The 21,537-nt window shown below is 48.1% G+C and overlaps 1 protein-coding gene across 1 annotated transcript in view; it reads left to right on the top strand.

Moving 5' to 3' along the window:
- LOC146834787 (interleukin-12 receptor subunit beta-2-like) overlaps window positions 1-21,537 on the top strand; it is a 745,756-nt gene that overhangs the window by 119,597 nt on the left and 604,622 nt on the right. Inside the window, exon 4 of the mRNA XM_085602323.1 lies at window positions 757-880. Within this exon, the coding sequence (XP_085458449.1) occupies window positions 757-880 (124 nt within the window). The remainder of the gene's footprint in view (window positions 1-756; window positions 881-21,537) is intronic.

Genomic DNA, 21,537 nt, shown 5'->3' with positions numbered 1-21,537 from the left:
CGTCTCCCTTACTGTTTCTGCCACTTCTAGTAAGGCTGTCTCGGTACTGTAGCCTGTCCTAAAGCCAGACTGTGAGTCGTGAAGGAGTTTGTTTGACTCCAAGAATTCAGCCAACTGTATTTGAACTTCCTTCTCCAGTACTTTAGCAGGGACTGGAAGGAGTGAGATAGGCCTGAAGTTCTTTAAGTCTGCTGGATCAGCATGATCTACAAAGGCATTTCTCGGTAAACAATACATGCAATTTACTAGGAAGTATATTATGTCACGATATATTTACATATCATATAAAATAGTTAATAAAACGAGGTAGTTAAACATGCTTAGCAGGCACAAACCTGAAAATGTTATATAGATCAGGCGTGAAAGGTCATGGGTGAAAGGTTATACGTAAAAGGTTTGTGAGTCCCACACCCAAGTGAATTTAGCAACCATGTGACAATTGTCAGCATTTCCACGAGTGATATCCCAGTGAAAAATAGGCAATGTGGCCCCAGAACGCACATTAGGCTAAGTTAGTGGTGTGCGTTCCCCTCATCCATAGGCACAAAGTGGCTCTGGGCGCCACAACACCTGTCCCTGTTTGTGGCAGTACAAATAACATCACAAAGGAGAGGTGATGGTGGCACAGCAATAGTTATCATATGGACCTCCCCCTGCATGGCTCCACACAAAACAAACATACATGAAAGGAGTGAACTATGTTTTTATATTTCAAACTCCTGTCTCTTGAACATTATTTATTCTTTGTTATTACAGATCCTCCAGAGAGTCCAACCAACTTGATGTGTTTGTTATACGAGCAGTCACACAACATGATGTGTGCGTGGGAAGCTGGGAGGTACACCCACATACATACGAAGAGCGCCGTCCATTTCACGAAGTGAGTCCTTACCGTAATAACTGCTTCATGTTACTTGTTTCTGAACTACATCAATTTTTACGCAGTCTTGCAATTGAGAGGGTTTAGCACTTAATAATTACTTTCTAATTTCAGCTTTGTACATTTTTAAACCATTTCATTGAATTCTTGAAAGGCCTGCGGCTGCCGTCAACTCAAGCATATATATTTTATTACAGTCACTATTGCGCACTCACTGTAATATTGAGTTCTGATGTCACAGTGCATGCTGCCTCAGGACACAGAACGTTGAAAACTGCACAATGCACACTGACACTCTGTGGTAAATAAAATTCCTTTACCTGGACTGAATTTGATACAGAAACATAATAAAATAGCTCAGTAAAATGAGAGGCAGAATCCGTGGTATTAGAGGTTCGGAATGGGCTTTATTCCAATAATCGATTATAATCGGTTGCTCCAAGTTCCATCACCACGGGGGTTCAGGAAGTGAAGTACATACATTATTGACATGAAATGACTTTTATAGATCATACATTACAATGAAGCGAATACAGTAGGCGTAACAATTGATAAGGAAAAATGACGATTTGTCTGCGTAACCAAAAATGGGTGGAACAAGGAGTAAAAAGGAACGTAATTGGTTATGATGTCACATGTAGGTGGATCTATAAGATAATACTTGGCATAGATGCGCGCGCAGCAGCATGACGTGTAATTGACGTGTAACTAGGGGGTGAAGGGGACTTGACATTTAGCTCTACATGTGGAGACAAGAAGTCTGGGGGGTCAAGTCAACCTAATCCCAAATCATATCTAACATCCTATGTTTAAAGAACTATGTTATCCATAAAAGAAGGACTCTCGGACAGAATCTGTTCTATACTGACTGTGTGTGCGTGTACAAGCGTCTAAGTGTCTACACTAAATGCGAGGGGGTAGAAATATTCCATGGTAACAGGGCTATGAATTACTTGCATGAGGACAGAGAAGCCGGGCCTTTTGCTTGGTAACTGGAAGAATGTTTACTTAAACTACTAGGCAGGAATGCATCGGCTGAGGGGGAAGCAGATAATTCGAAGGTGAAATACAGTTCTTGGCAGAGAATAGGCTGATGTCAGGCTTCGTGAGCCGCGCAGAGAATGAGACAAAGTTCATGGTCACAGATGCAGGCTCGAACTGGAGCTTTCAGAGGCAGAAAGCAAGAAGAGTTTGATGACAGAATCTGGGCCTACTTGCCTGGACTGTAAAATGGCATAAGTGAACCATATAAAGCCGGTGGCCTTTCGTACTTAGGAATGGAATATCCGGCCTATTCATGGCGGATCTGACAGAGGACATGTTGACGGTGGACGCACATGTATTTGCGTCTTCATAACTGGAACTGGAGGGAACATACATGTACTTGTGACATGCACATAGAACCGTTGGGGTCCAAGATAGGGGACATAACTGACCAGAAAAATCCATATTTCCACATTCCCTCCTTGTCCCCTACTTGCCCGTTAAGAGATATCAATCTTCATTAATCCATTGATCTGTTCATATAACATCATTTGTTCTTCTTTCTTCTTCCGTGACGAATGAAATCTTGGTGGTGGAATACACGATGTGGCACACAGACCACAGATCGCTGGTCCACATTGTAGACATAGACAGCAACTGAATAGTATGAGAAGGCCAATACCTAGGAAGGATAGAACTCTCCATCCCCAGGCTGATATCACACTCCAAAACCAACTGGACCAAGTCCAAGTGCCTGGGTTCTGGTGTATCTGGTTTACGATCTTATGAAGGCGAGTTATGGCTTTATATACTGATGGCGAATTTTCTGGTATGAATACGCAGCAGCTTGATCCGATGACCCTACAAGCTCCGCCCCTATCAGCCAGGATGACGTCGAGGACAAGACGATTTTGAAGCACAACAATCCGCATAGCAGACTGCTCTTCTGTTAAATTGCCTAGGGCGGAAATAGTTTCATTCACTACTGCTTCAAGGGTTCTAGTTAATCTACGTATCAGTTTACTATTAGTAACAGTACCTATATAGGGAAAGATGCCTTTATTGAAATCTGTGTATTTTTCCCATGCTGTTTCAGTGTAATCGACAATTGGGAGATCTCTCCGCTCTCTGTTGTGTACTAAATGAATATTTCTGTAATAATCCGGAGGAGCTAGAAAAACAGGTGGCAAAAGGAATGCAATGTAGCAGGTACCATCCCAATCTAGAGGTAGACGCATATATGCAGTCTGACCACATATAAAGTAGGAGTGGTGATAAGCTCTAAATGAAGATTTGCCTTGATCACTGAATTCTACTATAGTAGTGCATTTACTATGGCCCATATGTATGGAACCAACCTTTCTTACACATAATTCCCCTTTTGCTGGGAATACTGACATGGTCGGTAAGACTAGTTCAACTTCGGATATGACATTTAGAATCATGGGATTAGGTGTAAAATTACCTAATCCATATACTTCATTTTCTAGATCAGTTCCTGTTCTTTTGGGGCGACCCTCCTTGTCAGGGTAGCAGACCTTGAGTAAAACTAGGTTCAGATTTCCCCATACCCACTGATCTTGGTAAACAGCTGTGTCTGAGTCTATGGAATTGATTAAACTAAACCATGCTCCACAGGAGCCATTATGTGTAAACGGATGTGGAAAGAATGGCAGGACTCCTTCATAATTCTGATAGGGAGGGAGCCGACCACACACCCAACAATTGGTGGCATTACTAGTCTGATGGGAATGATGTAACATACTAATGAAAGTGTTATTGCGCAGCGCAAGTCTATAAGATAATTCATGCGGAGGTAAGTCACTAAAAGAATGTTCAGCAGTAACATTATAAACATGTCTAGAAATAGGGTAATATATGTGCAACAATATGCTTGCAGTAATTATTAAAAGACTCAAGAAAAACAAGATTATTAATGTCACTATGCAATGGCTACGCAGTGATTTACAATACGCCTGTCGTTTCATCATTTTTCGCGACTGTCCATGATTCAGGTCTAGAGGATACATGTCAGAGACAGATTCAACCGCTTCACCTAGGAGAGGACTTAAACAATCAAATCGTCTGACGTTCTAGGCCTCAATTTAACTTTATAGAGTTCGGTTTCAGTTTTTTCAACCACAGGAAGTTTTGAATCAGTCTGTGAGGGAGTGCAGGGCACAATGTCTATATCCGAGGATTGTCCATGAAATTTCTTGATATGACTTGAATGAATCCAGCCCTTGCGGCCCTCGATCTTCACGGCTGTTCTTGTGGTCAGCAGAACCAACTTGGGTGTCTTCCACCTGGGCTCCAGCTGAGTCTTTCGGTCGAAATTTCTCACAAATACGATATCACCCGGAACTACGTCATGGGGTTTCACCTCAGTGTTGTCGGGAAATGCTGCAGCAACCTGTGAACGACAAGATTGTAGTGCAGACATCAAGGAAGCCAAGTAATCTGTCAGCATATTACAGTCAACATCAGTTATTTTGCGTGGTATAGGCGTCCCCCACATATTTGGTGGTCTGCCGAAGATCACCTCATACGGGGATAGCCCTGTTCGAGAGTGTGCTACCATTCTCATGTAAAAGAGTGCAACTGGTAACGCTACTACCCAGTCGACACCTTTCTCTCTGCATATTTTGGACAATCTGATTTTCAGTATCTGGTTATGTCTTTCTACGAGACCTGCTGCCTCGGGGTGTCGGACACAGTGGAATTTCCACTGATATCCTAACAGAAGTGAAACATGTTTCATTAATTCGGATGAGAACGGCTGGCCGTTATCTGAGTAGACAACACGTGGTAAACCGTATCGTGGGAAGAATTCTCGAACCAACTGTTTGGCAGTAGTCGGGGCAGTGTAATCTGAAACCGGGTATGCCTCCGTCCAACGGGACAGAGCGCAGACGACTACGAGAACGTATTTGAATCCTCGACATCGTTCCATCTGGATATAATCCATCTGGAGCACTTCAAAAGGGTGATCAGGAGGATGAAATCCACCCTGTTCTACGGGAACGCTTTTTCCTGGGTTAAACTGACAACAGATCATACAGGTACGGACTTTTTGCTTTGCTGCTGCTCGTAAATGTTTATTGAACCAAATGTGTTGAATGCTGTCTAGCATAGCTTTTTCTCCGAGATGTGCTGGACTATGTGTAGTGTTAATTATAACTTGGACCATTGAATCAGGAAGGAACCACACAGACTTTTCCTTCATCATCCATCCCTGGTCCGTTTGGATCCCTCCTAATTCAGTCCATTTCTTTATTTCGTCTTGTGTAGCATGTGTCTGTATGTCAATTACGTCAAGAGTAGGATCTTTAACTGTCATACAATGTGTCGGCATCGGGACTATTGTCTTTGTCATGTCGGGGGTTTGAGTTTGAGCAGTCTGTTTAGCTGTTCTGTCGGCTAGATCATTGCCTTGGGAAATGATATCAGTAACCTTCGTATGAGCCTTACATTTCATAATTGATATTGCAGTGGGTCGATGTATTGCATCTAATAAAGCATGAATGAGGGGTCCGTGCTGAATGTGGGCACCGTGGGAAGTTAAATAACCTCTCTCTCGCCACAGCACGCCGAAGTCATGTACAACTCCGAATGCATAACGTGAATCAGTGTATATGTTGACTTTTTTATTCGTGGCTTGAATACAGGCTTGTGTCAGAGCGATGAGCTCTGCGGCTTGAGCTGACAAAGTATTTATACGATTAGTTTCAATGACTTCAGTATCTGTTGTGACTGCGTAAGCAGCCACTAACTCTCCTGTACTTGTTCTCATACATGAACCATCTACATACAATGTCAGGTCTGGATCTGACAATGGGACATCGGTTAAGTCTTGTCTGGGTTTTGTCGTTATAGTAATAACTTCAATACAGTCATGAGCTAGTGGGTCTGTTCCGGTTACTGGTAAAAGTGTGGCAGGATTCAATGTGTTACAGCGTCTGATTTCTATGTGTGGCTGAAACAATGTAAGTTCGTACCCTGTAAGTCGCGCTATAGTCAAGTGTTGTGTTTGCGTTCTATTTACAAGAACCTCTACTGCGTGTGGTACTTGAACTGTCAATGGATGTCCTAACACTATGGCATCGCTTTGTCTGATTGCTAAAGCTGTCGCTGCCACTGATTTTAGGCATGCAGGCAAAGCCTGAGCTACGGGATCTAATGTACTAGAAAAATAAGCACATGGTTTGTGTGCTCCTGCTTGTTCCTGTGTGAGTACTGACAAGGCAGTACCTTCGCGTTCTGTAACAAAGAGTGTAAACTGTTTTCTGTAACATGGCGTTGCTAAAACAGGTGCTTGACATAAAACTTTCTTTAAGCTTTCAAAAGCTTGTGTATGTTCCTGAGTCCAAGGGAGAACAGTCGATGTGGCTGCCTCCTGTGTTGTCAACTGAATGAGTGGTTTTGCTAGAAATGCATACTGAGGGATCCACTGTCTACAGTATGAAGTGAGGCCTATGAAAGCCCGTACTTCCTTTTGTGTCTTGGGCTTTGGCATGTTAGCTATTAACTGAATGCGGTCGGGTGTAAGCTGCCTTCCCTCCTTGGACAGCGAGTGTCCAAGATAAACAACTCGCTGGACACAGAATTGCAGCTTAGAAGGGGACACCTTGTGCCCCTTTTCGGCTAGAAATTTTAAAACTGTCAGTGATGCTTTTTCACATTCTGGTTCGCTTCTTGCGGTGATCAGCAAATCATCGACGTATTGGAGCAGAGCAGTGTTAACTGGCATGTGGATACTATCTAGTTCTCGTTTCAGTGCTTGGCTATAGATGCTGGGGCTTTCTGTAAATCCTTGAGGTGCGCGTGAGAATTTAAAGCTACGTCCATTTAAACTAAATCCGAACAAATATTGGCTTTCCGGATCTATTGGGACGCTGAAAAAAGCATTCTTGAGATCAATTACAGTAAAGAATGTTGCTTCGGAATCAATAGCTGTCAGTAATGACGAGATATCTGGGACCACAGGGAATTGTGGCACAATGCATTTGTTTAACTCGCGCAGATCAATAACCAATCGATAGACTGGCGGGGCCTTTGGATCTGTTCGTTTAAGAATCGGAATTATCGGTGAATTACATACATTGGAGTCTGTTTCCACAACTACTCCTTGGGCAATGAGCTCGTCAATGATTTGCAGTAAAGCCACTACAGCATCTGGTGGTAACTTGTATTGTCGCATTCGTGGTAGCACCACTCCTGCCTTTAGTGTGACTCGATATGGTGTAATATTCATGCGTCCAACATCAGTAGGGCCTTGTGCCCATAGACGTGTAGGTAATGTCTGTAGTCGGGGATCCATGTCTCTAGACACATAATGGCCTTTAAAATCACGTAAAAACAACCTTACTCCTTCCGGAGAACAACATATTATGGCTCCTAGAGCTTTCAATGTTTTTATTCCTAGCAAGTTTTCTGGACATGATTTAGTAAGCAATAAATCTGTAGTTCGGGTCAGAGGTCCTATCGTAAGTGGCAGAGGTTGTGACACTTCATTAACAATAGGTTTTCCTGAAAAACCAAGGGAAATATTCTGTGAGCCTGAGAGGGGTGCCCCTGGAACTTCACTACGTTTTATGGTCGTTCGACTTGCCCCTGTATCGAGTAGAAATTTTCTATCTTGGCCTAATAATTCACTATGTACATAAGGTCCTTCTTGATCTACTGGGATTTCAATAAGGGGTAAGTCAACTTCCCTCTCTAGGCTAGTTCATGCGTAACGCTGATACTCAGGATATTCATACTGTGCGGTCTGATACATTTGTCGTGTTGTTGTCTGTGTGGCAGCAACAGGCAACGGTGGTGCAGCTGGCACAAACTGTACTGGCTGTTGTGCGGCTGGCATGGCCTGGGCATGCTGCAGAGCTCCTTGTTCATTCTGCTCTTGTCTAAATGGCCGTGATCTTTCTTGTGTTTTACCTATGGCGATATTATGTTTTAAAACTGGACAATCGTGTACGTAATGACCTGGCTTTTTACAATAATTGCATGTCCCTTTTACAGGTCCTGCTGAATCGGAATGTGTCATACCCTTTTTATGTCCTTCAGCTGGAACTGTCTGGGAAACCAGCATTTTCATTTTCGTGTCTTTCATGCGTCTGTGTTCATGTTCTTGTTCCTATCTAATTCTATTGTGATGGTACTGTAACATTTGTAACATTTGTGATGGAGTGTTACCTTGCCAGGTACTCTCGAATTTTAATACTCTATTCTTTACTGGGGGCAGGGCATTTTCTACTAATTTTGTTACAAACAGATGTGGGTATGATTCGCTACTTGCTTTTATGCCACTATTTATACCAAAACATTTTTCAAATCGGGCATAGTAATCACTAGTGTCTTCATCTTGCTTCTGTTTACAGGCTGAAATTGTACCCCAATCTTCCTTTTTCGTAGTTAATAAACGTGGCAGTACCTGTACTAATAAACCTGGTAATGCCTTAGTTTTATCCCCAAGTCCTGCTCCTGCAGTTCGGGCCTTTTCTTCTGCTTCTAACACTGACCATTCTATCTTTTGGTCTCCTACCTCCCACTCTTTTTCCTTGAGTTTCTCATAAATACCAGCAGGCATCAATACCTTTAATATTGTCATAATGTCGGGATAGGTATACTCTCCCATGAGTAACATGTCCTTAATTTCTCGGTGAAAACCCGCTGGATCTTTGTCATGACTGGGTACCACTTTCTTCATTTGTAACAATTCTATTTTTGATATGGGCGTATATACAAATACGCGCTTAAACTCGTTGTCCTCGCCTTTTATTGGGTGCACTTCTCGTAAGGGATTCTGTCTATCCATGTGATACGTGGTTCTTTCCTTGACGGGTAATGAGACACGGTCTGAACATACAAAAAGAATATACTGCTTTCTTGATTCTAGAATTTCTTTAATTAATTTAGTACCTGAACCTCTCCGTTTATTCATAAGCAATTCGGTCAATATGTCAGGTAAGGGACCAGGGTCCGAATGCTGACTCCGATATAGTATAATGAGTTGTTGAATCATATAAATCCCAGCTAACCTCTGTTCGTCTGGGGTGAGATTCAAAAATGTGCGTGCTACTGTATCATCACTATATTTTCCGGGACTGTCCACCCAATGGACAGCTGCCCTGGCTAAATCTTGTTCATCCATAGAATCGAGAAAATGATAACCCCTTCGTTCTTGGAGTAGTTTGTCGGCGGTTTGGAACGAATGCTCGTTTGACCTTATATTAATTATAGGTATTTGGAAATTCCTGTTATTATCTGGACATATCGGACGTATCGAGTCAGTAAGACATCTATTACTATTACAAGATCTTCCTCTACCTACATAGGCTATGGTGTCTGACTGTCCTGTGGGCAGTCCTGACCCTTCTTCCTCGCTTTGTTCGAACTCGTCTACCTCTAATCTCTCTTCGTGTAGGCGTTCTATTTCTTTACGGATCTTTCGGCACATGGCTATTATACAATTTTGCTTATCATGTCTACCTTCTGATATATTCTGGCTCCATCTGGTAAGAATTTGCATTGCTTCCGGGTCTACCCCTGGTCGGTCTTGATTTCTGATCACACAGTTTATGAGGAAACGTAACAGTTCCCCCTGTATCTCTACTTTCTGGTATTCCATAGCTCTGTTAATACATTCTGGATCTCGCCCTGTTTGGACAAAATGATATATTTTATCTAGATGCGCAGTCATTCCTGGTAACTTTCCTAAATACACTGCGGCTCGTCTGATACGCAATGATGCCAGGGTCATTTCGTCCTCTTTACCGGGCACAGGGTCATATCTGCAATCTATAAGAAGTTCCTTCAGCGTACGGGCACTTATGAGTTTCGGTGTACGTGAATGTGCTGACTCTTGAAAAGTAAGTTTATTTATTCTGGGTGGCGTAGAAAAAATGTTGCTAGCACCTCCCGTAGCCCCATCTGGGGTGTCGGGCGTGAAAGGATTCGTCGAACGTGACACAGCAACTACAGGTGTGGACACAGCTATAGAAGTAGCTGTAGGAGCGGATGCAGAAACAGATGTGCTTGCCGGAACTTGTGACTCGATTTGTTGCTGTAGGGATACGGGCACTGGATCTTGGCGTTGAACCTCCCTGATATGCGGTCTATGTGGGGCGGAATTAGCATACTCGGGAGCTGCGTCATCTAAATATGAGGAAAGAAAAACATCTTCTGCGGTTCTAGGATGCCCCTTAGGATGTACCTTTATTGGGAACAATGGGGGTGGCAAGTCTTTCGGTATTTCTGGAGTAGCCTTAGGTAATCCTTCGGCCAGAAGGGGATACATACCATTCATAAGGGCATTTCTTTGCCTATCTACTTGTTCTGATTTCACTCGGATACCTTCCTCAATTAATAGATTTTCTCGACCTTTATTTGAACTCTCTTTATTCTTTTCTTCCTGCCTACGTGCTTTTTCTGTGCGTCTATGAGATTCTTTACGCCATAACTCAACGGCGTCTTTCTGTGACTGTCTGACCTTCCTTTTCCATAACTCTTCCTCGACTTTCATGATGCACTCCGCATCCCAGGTTCCCGCTGTGGGCCACCTCTGACTTTCTGGTAATCCCTTGGTGTAGTCTACCCATAAATCAAGAAATAATATAGCGTCTAAGCCATGTTTGTGATACATAAAGTGCCCTGGAGTGTCCCTAGGAGGAATAGGAACGGCTTCTTCGAGAACCCCTTTTCTAGTAGTGATCTGTCTTAATTTCGAAAAGAGCGGCATATTGAGAACTGACCTGATACTTGATTTTGGACAGACTTAATACAATAAACACGATAATGAACAGTCATTCATACCACAATATGCAGGACGTTTTTAAACACATTAAACATTAAACATTAAACCTTTAACTGAAAAAAACAATGATGATTGTCTGCATAACTAATCACCAAGCTTAATTCTTGACAATAACTAGATACTTCGGAATACTTGATATACTGCTAAACAGTACAGATACACTGCTAAAACAGTGCAGACCGGATTTGTGTACCCAAACCCGTCTTGACCGGCACAACCTATGTGCACGTCAGAAATGCCTCCCCAGCAATGGTACTCACCGGGTAGCTTCGGAAACGGAAGGCCTCGGTAACTTGAACTTGAACCGGACTGGACTCGACTCGACTCGTCGGACACTGGACTTGACTTCGAACTGGTGGGTCTCTGTATACCTCGGATCTTGCTCTCTCAGCTAGGCTCTGGTCGGGATACTTCGCACTTCTCACCGCCTCGTCTGGGTGTTGATCGCAGCCTCAGTCGCCCCCGCTTGACCGGAGGGAGATACAGGAAATCCTGCTGGTACGCGTTATTGTCCGTCCAGCTGTGGCAGGAGACCGGGCCTGCAACTCACCGCCGGCGCGTGAGATGAGAAAGTGTCCCTGTTCGGGCGCCATTCATGTGGTAAATAAAATTCCTTTACCTGGACTGAATTTGATACAGAAACATAATAAAATAGCTCAGTAAAATGAGAGGCAGAATCCGTGGTATTAGAGGTTCGGAATGGGCTTTATTCCAATAATCGATTATAATCGGTTGCTCCAAGTTCCATCACCACGGGGGTTCAGGAAGTGAAGTACATACATTATTGACATGAAATGACTTTTATAGATCATACATTACAATGAAGCGAATACAGTAGGCGTAACAATTGATAAGGAAAAATGACGATTTGTCTGCGTAACCAAAAATGGGTGGAACAAGGCGTAAAAAGGAACGTAATTGGTTATGATGTCACATGTAGGTGGATCTATAAGATAATACTTGGCATAGATGCGCGCGCAGCAGCATGACGTGTAATTGACGTGTAACTAGGGGGTGAAGGGGACTTGACATTTAGCTCTACATGTGGAGACAAGAAGTCTGGGGGGTCAAGTCAACCTAATCCCAAATCATATCTAACATCCTATGTTTAAAGAACTATGTTATCCATAAAAGAAGGACTCTCGGACAGAATCTGTTCTATACTGACTGTGTGTGCGTGTACAAGCGTCTAAGTGTCTACACTAAATGCGAGGGGGTAGAAATATTCCATGGTAACAGGGCTATGAATTACTTGCATGAGGACAGAGAAGCCGGGCCTTTTGCTTGGTAACTGGAAGAATGTTTACTTAAACTACTAGGCAGGAATGCATCGGCTGAGGGGGAAGCAGATAATTCGAAGGTGAAATACAGTTCTTGGCAGAGAATAGGCTGATGTCAGGCTTCGTGAGCCGCGCAGAGAATGAGACAAAGTTCATGGTCACAGATGCAGGCTCGAACTGGAGCTTTCAGAGGCAGAAAGCAAGAAGAGTTTGATGACAGAATCTGGGCCTACTTGCCTGGACTGTAAAATGGCATAAGTGAACCATATAAAGCCGGTGGCCTTTCGTACTTAGGAATGGAATATCCGGCCTATTCATGGCGGATCTGACAGAGGACATGTTGACGGTGGACGCACATGTATTTGCGTCTTCATAACTGGAACTGGAGGGAACATACATGTACTTGTGACATGCACATAGAACCGTTGGGGTCCAAGATAGGGGACATAACTGACCAGAAAAATCCATATTTCCACAACTCGTGCAGTCACAGAAAATATTTTCTCTCTACAGGCCCTTTTAGGTGAACATCCGCTGATATTCATAAGCCCATACGTTAATATGTGCAGGGACTCTGAGCTTGGAAATGTTAGAGTTCGCTGAAATGATTGTTTGACCCTCACTTGATCAGAAATATGTGAGTCAATGATATTTGTATCACAAATGTCGTATTTTACAAATAACTTTCAGAATGATCTGGAGTCCTTCAGAACGGTATGAGATTTTAGTTTGTGCCAAATATACTAATTAAAATACTTGTTTGACCTTAGAATCTCACAGCACACACATTGTAGAATTGTCACCATCCAACTCGAGAGCATTAAACAGGAAATGTTTTATCGGGCATCTTATACTATTGAACCTATAAACTGGGGCGCTAGCCACATGAGACCCGAGTTGAGCATTCATGGACTTTCCAATTACTTTTCTGCAGGTAGAAAAAAATGCCCTTTTTACGCAGGAGTAGTTTCTATGGTTCACGTAAACCTTGAGAAATATGCTGTATTTTGTATTTATTAGACAGATCGCGTTTAGGTATTAATTTATTTCTCTTTTTCAATAAATGCTCTCGTTTTCTCTAATTATGTTTAAGCTTGATTGACATTGGTAGAACGCTCAATGTTCCTTTCATTTGGAAAACAATTTTCTCTCCGCCAAGCGATAATCCTAGTCTTGCCTTGTTTTCCTGTCATGGGCGCACTTTCGTCAGAGACCATCTTGCTTCATGGTTACTCTGAAGGCCAAGCTCGGCCTGGTACTGCAAATACAAATTCCAATTTTACACAGCCTTAAAACTGCAGACTATATCCTAGATTTACTAGTGCGTTGCTCTGGCACCAGCGTGGTGAAAATTGGCACAGAGCAGCATCAGTGATTTTACTTTCCAGTATTATAGGCGTCTTTCGCTGTAATTATGGCCTTTTCAACAGAGCAAAATCCACATTGTGTCCCTTGCATCACGGGGGATGAGCTCTTCAGATTATATGTTTTGGGGTTGGAAATTAAAAATCTGCACCGATCGTAAACCATTGTTAAACCTTTTAAAACCTGGGGGGGAAGAAATATTACTCCTAGGTTTGCGAGATTGGCATCAAAATTGCAAATGTTCTATTATGAGATTGTATATATACCTGGGAAGGATAACAATATTGCTGATGGATTGTCACGTTTGCCGTTAAAGGAAGGGAATGTAATTTTAGAAAAAAGTAGTGAGTGTGAGGTGGCTTTCACTTATGAGGCTCTTGTATTGAGTGAAGGAGAAAAATACGGGCAGGCTGTGTCTGGAGCAAAATGGATAAAAAAAATGGAAAAAGATATGGTGTTGAAGGTGGTAAAAGAATATATTTCGGGAGGTTGGCCAAGGGAGACTCAATTGCATGGAGAATACAGTGCTTTTTGGAAAATCAAAGATGAGCTATCCTTGGAAAATAATATTGTATGAGAGGAGAAAAGATTGTACCTCCAATTGGTGGGAGTGAGAATATCATCAAAGTAGGTCATGAAGGGCATAGAGGTATGTCACCCACAAGGAGGAAAATAAAAGAAAAGCTTTGGTGACAGAATGGATGCCATGATTGATCGTTGGGTGAGGAAATGAGTACCTTGTAGTGCAAGTGATAAGGCTGTTAAACCACTGAATGTTACTTTGGCAATGGTGGAGTTGCTGGAGGGACCGTGGCGAAAGTTGGCCATATACTTTATGGGGCTGTTTTCGACCTTGTCTGCCAGGGAGACATATGCCATAGTACTTATTGATTATTATTCTATATGGACGGAAGTACGTATGGTGAGCAAAATTACAACTGATATGATAATTGAATTCCTTGAGAATGTCCTTTCAAGGGAGGGTCTTCCTGACGTTCTGGTATCTGATAATGGGGTGCAACTTATATATCAGAGAAGATGTATGTGTTTATGAAGAAGTCTGGACTTAAATTATATAATCTGTTTATTGGCATTTATCAAGGTTTACAGCACACATTAAAGCCAGGACAACTGAAAGCAATAGCGATGTCAATTACATGAACCCAAGCAGAGATACATGAAGTATCGAAAGGCAGGCATATGTCCAACTCTCGTAGCAGTAGTCATGGCATCTCAGTTATAAGGAACCAAGTAGTCCCTGCCCAACTCCTGCCGCCGAGAAACCTTCCACCCATAGGGCCCTGGCTACAATCCAGCTGCCTTTCCCAGATGCCTGTCCATAAACAGTGAATGAATCAAGACATAATGGGGTAGAACATCAAATACCCAAGCAAAACAACAACAGCCCCAGCAACATCTGACATATGTTCCAGCGACATTTAACTCAGTCCCCAATCCCATCCCCCCCGTCTCGCCGCCCCTTGTATGACCATTCAGTCAGCAATGTTATATTTGTTGTGTGCCCCCACCCATGTGGCTATTCCCTTGCCGCCATTCTGTCTGCCTCATCCCCGGGCCGCTCACTTTCCAGCCCCTCTGGGGGAGCGCTCATCCCGCTCCCGTGACCGAGCCCTGTACTCTCCCCGTCTAGTCTCCCCATGGCTTGCAATAGTGCCTCCCACTGATGTGCTATGGGCGTCTTCCTGAGGCCCAGTGTCTTCTCCCTTGAAAGTGCCGTACCCTCCGCCTTGGCCCACACTAAGAACGACACCCGCCATGCACGCGCGTGAGGTGGGTCGGCTGCTTTCCATCGCTTAGTGAGCAGTCGCTTCGCCACCACCATCCCCAGGTCGATAAACCTAGAGGCGGTCTTAGTGGAGGGAGTCTTGCGGAAAAGGTGCAGCAAAAAGGTACGCCATTCGAACTGGATGGTATGTCCCGTGCATGCGCAAAGCGCCTCGTGTACCACCTGCCAGTACGAGCTCAGTGCGGGACAGCTCCATAGCATGTGAACCAATCCGGCATCCAATTCTGCACAGTGAGGGCAAGCCGCGTCCGCACGGTGGAAATATCTGTTGATGGACTCGGGCGTAAGGTACGCTCTATGGAGAATAAAAAATTGTATTTGGCGGAAGCGAATGTTCCGGGGAACCTTTGTCGAGCCCTGCAACACTCTGCACCACTCTTTATCAGCCATAGGACGGGCCAGATCTGCCTCCCACTTACAACGCAGCGGAGTCAGACTGATCGCTGCATGAGCACGCATGGAGGCCGCAAACCATCTGATCAGATGCCTCCCTCGCCCCATCACGTGGAGGTATTGCACCGTGAGGTGTTGTTCTGGCTCCTCGTGAAGGTCTCCCCACCGACTCTCGAGCATCTCCACCAGGGACCGGTGACGAAGGAAGTGGCCAGACGGAAGCCCTGTCTCCTCCGCCAGGGAGGCAAACGGGAGAAGGGCACCATCTCGATAAAGGTCCCCCATCGTTTGTATATCTGCTGCGGTCCAGTCCGCCAGTTCCAGGGCACTAAGCGCACTCAGCCCACTGGGGGAGCCCTCAAGCGGTATAGCCGACGCGTAAGGGGTTCGAGCCCGGGTAAGGTAGAGAGCGCGACGGTAGCACTTGTAGGCCAACCATAAGGAGGGGGCACAGGCCGAACTGCTTTCGCAGCCGGATGAAATAGGTTAAGGAGATCAGCCAGAGGGAGGGGAGCCACAGTGGTCGCCGTATCGTCCCGCCCTCTATCCGCCAGCCATCGGGCTATCCATTGCAGCTGCGCGGCCAGGTAATAATGCTCAAAACACGGCATCACAAGGCCTCCCTGGTCAGTGGGGAGGTATAGCTTAGGCATTACCCCATATGAAGTCCCGGAGAGTCCGTGTGAGGGCTGTAGAGAAGGAGGCCGGGATATAGATGGGCAAATTGGCGAAGTAGTGCAGAAGCCGGGGTAGAATCACCATTTTGACTAGAGCGATTCGCCCCGTGACCGCCAAGGGGAGGGTGCCCCAGAACCGCATCTGGGCCCTGACCGCTGTTACCGCTCTGCCCAGGTTGCCCTCCACAAGATCCACCGGCCGCCTATATATCTGGATACCCAGATAACATAAGGTGTCCAGCTGCCATTTAACCTGCACACCTCAGAGGTGGTAGCTCGGGTCCTGGGTATCGGCTCGAAACGCGTAGAGGCATGATTTAGCAGCGTTCACCCTGAGGCCCGAGAGAGCGGCGAAGTCGAGTAGAATTCGCTCCAGTACGGCCGGAATGTGCGCCACATCCCTGACAAAGACCAGTAGGTCGTCTGCATAGAGCGATACCTGGTGTGTCGCGTCCCCCAGCGGAATTCCATCAGCCAGCTCCCTGCGGAGCGTGGCAGCAAGGGGCTCTATTGCCAGTGCAAACAGGAGGGGTGAGAGCGGGCACCCCTGCCTGGTGCCACGACATATCGGGATGGCGTCAGATATATATGGCCCTGTTCTCACCCTCACCGTGGGATCCTTGTACAATAGGGCCACCATTTGAAGAAACCAAAGGCCCAGCCCGTAGTGCGACAGTGCCGCTACCAGATATCCCCACTCCAGGCAGTCAAAGGCTTTCTCCAGGTCTAGGACCAGACAGCCCGCCCTAGGCCATTGCTGCGCACTGTCGTGTGCCACCCGAAAAAACCGCCGCAGATTGAGAGAGGTACTACGCTTGGGAAAAAGGCCATTTTGGTCCCCATGCACTAGCACTGACACCGTGGGGGCCAGCCGCTCCGCTAGCACCTTAGCCAAAATGTTGTAATCCGCATCAAGCAGAGCGAGGGGCCGGTATGATCCTAGATTGGTGGGGTCCCGTCCAGGCTTAAGCAAGGACACCAAGTGAGCCTCTCGCATAGAGGCGGGCAAGGTGCACTCTTCAAGGGCCGCAATGTAAAGAGCGTATAACCTAGGCACAAGTGACTCTCGATAAGCCTTATAGTATTCTGCGGGGAGCCCGTCAGGCCCCGGCGCCCTCCCAGAAGGCAGGGAGGACACCGCATCCCCGATCTCCTCCTCCGTGAGGGGGCCCTCAAGCGTTTCCTGGTGCTCCTCAGGGACCATAGGCAGGCCGGCATCCTCCAGAAACCTGTCCAGGTCCTGTGCCTGCTGACGCCCCGTCGAGCGGTATAGGGCCGCGTAGTGTTCCGTCATTACCTGATGTATTTCCCACTGCGTGTGCACGAGCGACCCATCGGGCCTACCGAGAGCGTCTATCGGCGCGTGAGCGGACTCCCGTCTGAGTAACCAGGCCAGTAACCACCCCGCCCTGTCAGATGTAGCGTGGACGCGAGCCGAGTGGGCAGCGTAATTATGGCAACGCAAACGCTCCAGCAACTCAGCGTGACGTGCCCGAAGCCGCACCAGTCGTGCCGAGTCGCGACCCCCACCCTGACCATGAAGCTCACAAGAGAGAAGGCGCGTCTCCAGGCCCGCAAGCGACAGCACGACCTTCCGTCGGATGTTCCACAACGCTCCCCGACAGTGTCCCCGGATGGTGGATTTGTGAGCATCCCACTCTACTAATTCATTACTCGCTGTTCCCTCATTCAGGTGAAAGAATTGCTTAATCGCTGTGCCTAGGGAGGCGCGAAATTCAGCATCCTACAAAGCCGCCGGTTGGAGCCGCCACGTAGGGACAGGAGGCCGCCCGGAGTCCCACATAACACACAACTTAAGAGGGTTGTGATCTGAGTGGGTCCGACCCAGATACTCCGCCTGGCCCACCAGGGGGATCAAAGAATGGGAGCCCACCACCCGGTCTATACGAACGTGCAAATCATGCACCACTGAGTAATACGAATAGACGCGATCGTCAGGGTGTAAAGTGCGCCACATATCGTATAACACCCAATGCGACAGCCAGTCGGTGAGGGTCCGCGCATTAGAGACCACCTGCGTGTTGCGGAGGGGCGGAAAGGACCTATCCAATCGTGCATCAAGGACAGAATTAAAGTCCCCACCCAATAACCAGGGAAAACCCGCATATGGCACCAGCACTGTGGAAAGGTGGGCCAGAAACGACGACTGGTCGACATTCGGGGCGTAGACTGAGCCTAGTAACATATGTTGGCCGTTTAGTTTCCCACTAACCAGTGTATATCGCTCAGCTGTGTCAACTACCACCTCCGTGCAGGTAAACGGAGTGCCCGCCCTCACCCAGATCAATGTACCACGAGCATGTGCAGAGTATGTGGTTCCAAATAACTGGCCCCTCCATCGAGCGCGTAGCCGGTCAAGCTCAGGCTGCGTCATGTGGGTCTCTTGAAGAAGGGCAATGGCCGCTTTATGCTGTTGCAAGTAAGCAAAAATGGAATATCGGCGTGCAGGGGTGTGCATCCCCGTATATTCCATGTGATTACGTCGGTGGCAGCCATCTAGAGCGGTTGAGTTCCCCAGCAGTCACTGGGGCGGGAGCAAATCGGACGAAGGGGCAGATGTAGGGTCTATGTGTCATGTCAGTGTGCTGTGGCAGAGAACCCCCGAACAAAAGAACACTTAGGAACTGCTGAGGGCGTGTAATGAGGAACAATAACAATGAAACTACCAGGGCAAACCCCAAAGAAGGCATTCGTCCAAACTTCAAGCTAATCGCTTCCTGAGCAAAACTAGGCCAATGGATGCCTAACAGGTGCGCTATGTGACTGTAGCTAAGGCAACCTGTCCTATCACAAATGGTGCGAAGTATGTGCGGGTGGCCCCATCGCACCTCCCGACACCGCCCGCCGCCAACCCCCCCACCGCATTCAGTCCCCCCCGAGCAGGAACTCCCCCCTCCTTCCCATCCCCCTAGTAGGACCCAGCAGACATGTATATGCCCACGTCCGACACTGCACCTCATCTTGCAGGAGAAGAGGGAGAGACCCCCCCCAGCTATCTCCGCCACATCTTGCCCCAGTTAGTACGGCCCTCGCTCCAACAGTTGCCACCGCCCCAACACCCTGGGCTCACACAATGTGGTCAGCAGTTTGGGGCGTCACCAGCGGGATGGCCTGGTCATCTGAAAGTACAGTAGAGGGGAAAGACGACCTACTAGTTCCAGGCTCACTATGTTCATGAACAGCTGTTGTACCCAGGCTGCTCGTGGACCCCAGAGTTGCCACCGCCTCCAGGGCTTCCTGCCATTCTTGCCGCATCCTTTCCGGGCTAGGCGCTGCGGCGGGGCCCGGGCCCACCGCCCCGCAGGCCTCTTTCCGTCGTCGCCGTCTCGGCCGCTTCTCCTGGCACCCACTAGCTCCCGGTTCCATAGGTCTCCGGCCCCCACTCAGACCTGCCTCCTCCAGCCAGTCCCAGGCGTCAGATGGGGCATCAAAGAACCGGGTCCCGTCTTTCATAATCACTCTGAGGCGAGACGGGAACAGCAGGGAGTATGGGATCCCCAGGTCCCGCAACTGGTGCTTCACCGCCAGGTAGTTACTTCTCCGTTTTTGGACTGTAGCGGTGTAATCCGGGAACAGCATCACCCTACCTCCGTCTACCGTAATGGCATCCAGTTTCCTGGCCTCACGAAGCACCACATCCCGGTCTCGGAAGTTAAGGAGTCTGAAGAGAAAGGGACGTGGTTGCGCCCCAGGCGGAGGCTTCCGCGCCGGGACCCGGTGTGTACGCTCCACCACGAAGTGTTTGCGAGAGCACCCCTGGGGGAAGGATGTCGCGGATCCACCCTTCTACAAACTGCTCCGGGTTCCGTCCCTCCGCACCTTCTAGCAGTCCCACTACTCGGACATTGTTGCGCCGAGAGCGCCCTTCCGCGTCCTCAGCACGGTCTTCCAAGGTGTGGACACGGTCAATCAGATCCTGTAGGGCCGCAGTGTGGTGGTGCACCACGGGGTGGACCTCCTGGAGCACTTGACGCTGCTGGGTGACAGAATCCGCTAACTTACGGTGGTCTGCGTGGAGGAGGGTGAAGTCCACCGTGACTTTATCCATTCGGGACTCCAACGAGGTCCTTGTCTGCTCCATCGCAGCACTCAATCGCTCCACTGCCGCCAAGACTGTGTCCATTTTCGCCTCGAGCGCCGTTGCCGGAAGCGTCATATCGCCATCCGGACGCCCAGGTGTGGTGCCCAGCTTCTCCGCCTGTGGCCGACCCACGGGCAACTTGTTCCGCAGCCGGCCCATGGGCAGTTGCTGTGCGGAGGGCATTCGACGCCAACGCCCATCCCAGACGCACCGTCCAGCCGCCTCCGTCCACCTCGCCAAGGCACAACAGGGAGAACACCACTCTCAACTCGCTGGTGCGGGGATAGGGAGGAGGGACCAGAGGGATGCCAAGACCCCACCCGGGGGGGGGACGGCCCTGGCACCCGATGTCCAAGGCCCACTATTCGGTGTCCGCCAGGTCCCGGGGCCGCCGGCGTTGCCTCACCTCGTCCACACCCTGGGTTGGCGTCCCCAGCTAGGCACCGCCCCTCCAACACAGCATCCGCGTCCAGCAGTTGTCAGACAGGTCACTGCGCCACCTTCACTGCCCACTGCGCCCAGGCCACTAGTGGACTGGTCACTCCTCTTTTACTGCCAGTTGCGCGTGAGTAGCGGCGCGATCCAGGTAGGGCCTCGGGAGTCGTTCAGGGCCGGACCCCCTACACCAGCGACCCCCAGCCGGCTCCCCCCCGCGCGCGCCGGTTACTCAGGGGCGTAAGTCTCTTCTCAATGTGCCTGCTTCGAGGGGGTACACACCAAATGCCGCCACCGGTCACACTGTAGGTCCAAGCCGCTCCCCTCAGCCTCCTCAGCCATGTGTCACTTGGGCTGCTTACCACGATCGGGGCACCAGTCACAGATCCCACAGGCCCTTGATCTCCGATGTAGTGTCCTCTAGGGGTGAGACATCCTACCATTCCCCATTTGGGCGCTGCAGTCGTCGCTGGATCCCCCACAGTGCTGTGATCTTCAAGGAGGCCCACCTCGATCCCGGGCCTCCCCGCCACTCCCTACACCCTCTCCGAAGCACCTGGGTCAGGCCCACACGACTCACCCGGGCTGTTCCGGCAGGGGGGGGGCCCTCCAGTCCTCCCAATGAGGCCCCCTGGGCCAGGGTCTTGTGTAGGGCCTCGGGTGGCTTCCACAACTCGCCTCCAGCGCGGGGCCCGCAAGGCCTGCAATGAGCCGCTGCCTCCCTAGCACTGGCTGTGCTGTCTGCGTCGCTCCTCACCTGCCGGCCGGGCTCCTCTGGCGTTCAGCATCCCCCGGGGGC

This window comes from Triturus cristatus, chromosome 4_2 (genome assembly GCF_964204655.1).
Source record: "Triturus cristatus chromosome 4_2, aTriCri1.1, whole genome shotgun sequence".
NCBI classification, from domain to species: Eukaryota; Metazoa; Chordata; class Amphibia; order Caudata; family Salamandridae; genus Triturus; species Triturus cristatus.
This window is presented reverse-complemented; position numbering and strand designations above follow the sequence as displayed.